Below are 6431 nucleotides of genomic sequence, written 5' to 3'. Positions count from 1 at the left end.
AAAATAAAATCTAGTAAGGGTCAATGTGGTTTTTAACTGTTATACTGGGAAACTCTTGAAACCGTTTTTGAAGCCTAATTGTCTTTTAGGTTAGTGTCTCTGTGATTGATGTTTGGCACAAAAGTAAAGGAAAGGAAACAAATGGGATAAATAGTTGAATCCCCAATGAGAGAGGAGCAGGGCCGGAGCAGCTGGCTGGGCGGGATGGGGTAGATTAGTAATTTTTACAGGATCATTAGATGTGGTGACAGTGTGGTTTTGAATCCTCTCTATTCCTTGGCAGTAGGGTTCGTTGTTTCTAACCACATTCATGGATTTGGCCCGGCTTCCACCGTGAAGGCAAATAGGCTAAAATGAGGCCTTCTTGTTATTTCAGCTTCCGTTCACCATTGATTTAAATAATTTCAAACACATTTCTCAAATTAATCAATCATTTATGAAGCAAAAAAAGAACTACAGTTTTGCAGCTAATTGCTGTGATTTCCCTTTTGCACACACAGGACTGGAAATGTTGGAAATAACACCTGTTAGTAAGACAGTTTTGTGATAACATATGAAGGAATTACAAAATCAAAACCAAGTCAAACTGATTCTTAAGTCTTATGAGCTTATAGATTGTACAAAATAAACTGCTTCTAATCAGATTATGTTTGTATGACCTCAGGGACACATAACATCTTAAAGGTTAACAGAAATTCGTGCCATAATTTATAGGATTAATTTCCTCTTCTTGTGTACTCAGAGACTGCAGCCTACAGCTGAAAGAGATTCAGTACCTAGCTCAAGTCTCATCTGCTAACACATGGTGCTGGACCTTGGTCATCCTATGTCTTTACTCAACCTGGACATTCCTTTTAAATATGGAATCATCACAATACACCTTGTAATTTTTGTAAAGTTATAGCCTGTGGTGTTTGTCTCCATCTATTGGAGAACAAAGCTACATGGAGGATGCACCATGTTAATGTGGCTAGAAACAAATAAATATTTTCAGTTCGAACCTGAAAGAGTTAAATGTTGCTCATAATTATAATACCACAGCAAGAACCAGCATTCTTCTGCAAATATTTTGGTCTGTTTTAAATACTGCCCGGACAAAAATCACTAATGTTAGTCTAAAATTTAAATTATTTCAGTAAATACTAGATTATATTACATATTGCTAAGTTTTTTGTTGTAGTTTTTTAAGAGCTGACATCATTAATATGTGAATAAAATCCTTTAGTGTTATGAAGCGGAACAATTATTTTGAAATTTGTGGGGAAGGATTTTTAGATCGGACTCGGTTGTTGATCATAATTTTCAGGATATAAATTGCCTTGGTGAGTGTTTTCTCTATTTAATAAAGTTTTGTGGCACTACTGTACGACCGTAACAATAGATACCCATACATTCTGATATCCAATATCATTTATCATGTAGCAATGTGAGACAATGAAGGGCGAAATGTGAAAACAGTAATTTATGCGGCCTGGGCAGCTAACGTTAGCCGTGCTTTGCTAACATCATTCAGCGACATTAACGTTAGTCGTTGATAGTGAGCTAGCAAGGCGGCTAATGAGAGCAGTACAGCAACTTCCTCAACACTGACAGCTGCTTATTTATGTCGTCTTCATTACTTTGACTTTTTTGTTTGCTATAAAGCGTTGTCTTTGTCCACGCACTTCTGTTCACACCACACAAGCGCTGTTTGCATCTAGCCTTGAGAATGCTAAATAGTATCAACATTAAATGAGCTTAGTGCCTAAGCTGGTGCCAAGCCAAACAACACAACATTACGTCATTATTTGCTCTGTTTAACACTTAAGAGAAATAAACTGCAGTCTATTAAGTGGCACAACTCTCCCAGACAACAGAAGCGGTATATTCCACCAGTCAAAGGCAAGACGAGAACAGTAGTATGTTGGTTGTATAACATGGCTGTATAACGATTAAATTAGTAACTTGATTTGGAGTCTTCACATTAAACCACACATGTCAAGACTTCTTGTCTATTCCTAGATCAGGAGGCTGAGAATAATCCAGTGACATGTAAAGTCTTGACCTGCATTGTTGAAATGTTGTAGCACTTTTCTTTAGATCCCCTGTCCTCTGTCCAGTTGCCTCCTGTATTTATTTTTGCTTTGAAGAGAAGTCTGGCCTTTTTCCATACAGTTTACATCACTCTACTCTCTTTTTGTTATCTCTGTGTAATTGACTATTGTTTGTAAATCAATGTGCAGGACTGCTCTATGGCAAAATTTAGGTTTCAGAATTTTTTACTTTGTTGTGATTATGTACCTGGTAAATATGTAATTTACTTCACTACATTCCCACCTTGTTATTGTTTCCTATAAATAGTTTTAATTCAATCCCCATGACTGGGCATTGAGCCTCTAAACCTATGAGTGCTAACTAAAGTGTTTCTGAATGCCAAATATTTACTTATGGAAATATGGAAACTTTTCTAACTTCATAATATATTTTATTTAGGTAATGTGCTTTATTTAACATTGATGCATTGAGCAAGGGGAAGGGGTTAAACCATGTTCACAGTCCCTAAAATAAGACATGAAAAAAATGTTTTTAAATCAGTAGCAAAACCAAGGTATTGCATTGGCACAGGTTTGCTAATGGAGAATTATCAAATGATATCTAGTCCTAGTAAGCAGTGCTACATGTTAAATGCCTTTTTGCTTATGGTAGAATTTTCTAATTCAATAACAGCTAAAGTATGGATTTCAAACAGAGAACCACTTCCTCTAACCTTTTCCCTTTCTTCATCAGCAGGTGGAGGGATGAGTCTCTCCCCTGTGATTGGCACAGAAGTGCCAGAAACAGCAAATGGAGTTATGACACCTGTAGCGTCAGAGAACGGCCCTCGTGTTCCAGTCTCGTTGAAATGTGGGGGGAGCAGATTACCTTGTCCAGGGGAGTCATCAGAGGATGGGTCCCTCAGACATACAGAGAACCATTTAGATAGGGAAAACAGAATTTACGATGGTGAAGATCACTTAGAGATAGAGATAGACATAAATGAGAGAACGTCAGCTTTATCATTACACACGTCTTGGGTGACAGACCCGTCCCAGCCTGCCGCCACATACACAGGAGCCTCAGAATCAGGATCCATAGTCAGAGACATTCCTGAGGCCTCTAGCATTGTCGAGTCTCCAGATGCAGCACCGCTTGAAGACTCTGCACACACCAAAGATTCTTCTCAACAAAGAGGCCCTGCTGGCACAGACAGACGGCAGCTAGAGGCAGAGAATGTAGATGGAGGCACTGAAGGCCACGATGAGGCAGACGATGGAGAGAAGGAGAAACAGGATGAGGAGGAAGATGAGAAGAATAAAAGCAAGTGGAAGAATCAGTATACAGGAGGGAGAACAGAGGTGGAGGTGAGGGGTCTGTAGGATTATTTGTTTGATATTTCTGCTTAGATTTTCTGTACCTGGTAGAGTGGAGTGCATGACATTAGCTGAGCTCCCATGGCTTAACTGCCTTTACATAGACAGCACACTGACTGTGAGTGACGACAGTTTACCAAATTTGAAGTTTGGCCCAGAAGATGTCCATCAAAGAGAAAACTGTGTGAACAGCAAGAGAAATGTGTAGCTTTGGGCTTGGTTTCTTAATGAATCATCAGTGTGATTCCGAGAGCGGAAATGTAACTTCTCCTCTCTACTTCCTCTTCTTCTCTGTTCTTTGTTTCACCTCCTCATCTCTGTTTTAGTCTTCACAACATTACTCATCCTCGGCCCCTGGTCCTAGCACCTCTCCCTTTTCCTCTCCCCCACTTCCTATTCTTGCCTCAGATGATGCCCCCTGCCCTCCTCACGTCATGGCCCAGGTCTGGGTCCGCAATGTCCGGGGGATGCAGGACAGCAAGAGTCTCGATGAAATCAGCCAAGCATGTGGAGGTATTTATATGTCCAGCATATTTTGTCTTCTCCTTCCTTGCCTGAATCAATAGCATAAAGTAAAAGAAAAGTGCTGGGAACTGTAACCCCATTAAATAAGCCACTATTTTATATTCTTGTTTAGCTAATGCTGGCATATTCTTCACAGGCGGTTCAGGCGCCCGAGGAGGCGGCAGAAGTAGCCAGTCAGAGGGCCGACGGGCCACAATCTCCTCAGCTCTTGAGCTAGAGGGGACTGTCAGCCGTGATGGAGACCTGACTCACTTCATCACCAAGAACCTGGAGCAGAAGATCAAGATGAGCTCCAAGCCCAGTTTGGACTGCAGTGACTGTGAGTACTGTGTAGAAGCAAACTTTACAGGGTTTTACTTAAACAAATTAATTGTCTTCTTTTATTATCGTAATTCATAACCCAGTTGGTGGAAGTTTCACTTAACGTTTTAAAGTGAACATAAATTTACTCAAATCTTTAAATGGAAATTATTTAGACCTCCTAGGGGTGTGAGCTTGTGTTCCTGTGTTTGCATCAGAGAAAGTGTATATATATTTTTTATATACTGTATAAAAAGATAAATCACTCTCAAGAGGAAAACTGTATTTATCTTTTGGTATATCTGACATGTGCAAAAGAAATGTGTACAAACAGTCTAAATACAAATGGGTAATAAATTGAAGGTAAAGCCAACATAAAGTACTTTACTATGGTACGGATTTAAGGTAATACTTCTGTGCACAGCCAGAGACAATGTAGACTGCTCATCCATCCAATTGAGTGCCAAAGGAAAACACAGTCAGGCTTTCAGTGAGCGTCTGTCACCCTAGTTTTTGCGGTATGTCCCGCACTACTCAGAGCTTGTCAGTGGCTTTTCAGCTGATTCTGCATGTTGAATCGGTGGTAGACCCGGTCAGGTAGAGAGACCATTTTGATTGGCTGTTCATCTTACCGAATCAATGCATGAGAAAAGTGAAGTTTGGAAAAGCCCCTTGAGCCCATCTCTGTTGTAAAGACCAAGTGCAGACAATGCCAGTGCGATTTGCAACTTCTTATTAGCCATATTCTCGATTAGAAGTGGCTGTACGGTAAACCATCTGTGGTTAATGAGAGCTGCTTTATGTGCAGGTTGTATATCCGCTGTCGTAGGTCTTCCTCGTTCTCTTTTTGAATGATGAATTCAGATACTGTCATCTGCTGGCATGGATAGTTATTTCCTCTCACCGGCGCAGAACGTAGTTTGTATGATCTGTTCAGGTGGCACTTTTTGGCCCTGTAGAAGACAACTTCAGGTGACTAAACTGTCGGCCTTTATCGCCCTAGTTTTTGGATGTCGACTTGGTGTGTCTTTGCGCTAACACATCGGTCCAGAATCTCCCATAGGTGTTCAACTGGGTTGAGATATGGAGACTGTTAAGGCCACAGCATATGATTCACATCATTTTCATGCTCATCATAACATTCAGTGTTTTGCAGCCTATGAATGGAGGCATTGTCATCCTGGAAGAGACCACTCCCCTGAGGATAGAACAGTTTCATCACAGGATAAAGGTCATCACTCAATACAACTATGTGCTGATTTGCAGTGACCCTTTCCTCTAAGGGAACAAATGAACGCAAACTATGGTAGCATCTGCATTTGTTTTGTTTCTCCACTTGTTTATTCAGGCTTTTCTTTTGTTGTCACCTGTCTGTATGCAGTGATTCACAGGATGTACAAATAGAGTGCAATAATGAAGACTGCTTTATATATTTGGGGCTCAGCAGGTTGATTGTCTGTATTTTCCTCTGCAGGAGGAGGTGTCAGAAATTGCATTTCAGCAGGTTAACAGTATTTTTATGGGAGCGGTCCTGACACCGCAGTGCAGTGTGTCTGCTTTCCCCTGTAGAAGATAGCAGGCTCATCATTTATGCATAACCATAAGAAGTAATGGAGAATCGATGTGAGCCAGTTTAAGTAATTTAATTACTTGGGTCTGTTGATGTAAATTTTAACTGATGGAGACCTACATGAATCATCTACTGCCCTGCAGAGTGTCGGGTTACTCTGATCTTGGCAAAATGCACATCATTTCAGAATCATTTTCCGTCACAGTTGTCTCATTTTGTATTCACCCATTTGTACTGCTCTTCAGTATGTGTGTGTATTCTTGGATGCCTTTCTATTTAGAATATTTTTCTGTTAGCACCTTCTTGTGCAATGCACACTGACTGTGTGGTTGTAAGAGCAGGCCTCCTCTTTGTGTGGCCCCTAATATGAAGTGCTAACAGTCACTTCTGGGCTAAAGCGTCTCGTAGATCTCTCTGTACTCTCTGTTTTCTTTAAACTCTTGTCTTCTGATTGCTTCGATGTCAGTGGGTTGTATCCTGCTTTGACGCCGTTTAAATCTGGAAGGTCATTGTCTTGTTTAAACTCAATAAGCCTGAGAACCAACCTGTTCCCGAGTAGGTTTATGGTTACGGACATGTTGCCATGAAATCATCAACAAAGTTATCCATCTAACTTGTTAATCTGTGTACAAAGAACACCTTCCTGC

General features: G+C 40.5%; 1 protein-coding gene across 4 annotated transcripts in view; it reads left to right on the top strand.

Annotated features, from left to right (window-relative positions):
* Positions 1 to 1238: 1238 nt before the first annotated feature.
* borcs6 (BLOC-1 related complex subunit 6) overlaps positions 1239 to 6431 on the top strand; it is a 10428-nt gene continuing 5235 nt past the window's right edge. For all 4 annotated transcript variants that reach the window (XR_002276874.1, XR_002276872.1, XR_002276873.1 and 1 more), the window contains exons 1-4: positions 1239 to 1322; positions 2767 to 3380; positions 3716 to 3902; positions 4051 to 4233. Coding sequence is in view for 1 of the 4 variants with exons in the window: in XM_020623592.1 (XP_020479248.1) it covers positions 2778 to 3380; positions 3716 to 3902; positions 4051 to 4233 (973 nt within the window). In the remaining 3 variants the exon portion in view is untranslated. The remainder of the gene's footprint in view (positions 1323 to 2766; positions 3381 to 3715; positions 3903 to 4050; positions 4234 to 6431) is intronic.

This window comes from Monopterus albus, unplaced genomic scaffold (assembly GCF_001952655.1).
Source record: "Monopterus albus unplaced genomic scaffold, M_albus_1.0 scaffold305.1, whole genome shotgun sequence".
Lineage (NCBI taxonomy): Eukaryota > Metazoa > Chordata > Actinopteri > Synbranchiformes > Synbranchidae > Monopterus > Monopterus albus.
Note: the sequence above shows the minus strand (reverse complement) of the source record. Positions and strands in the feature narration are given on the sequence as shown.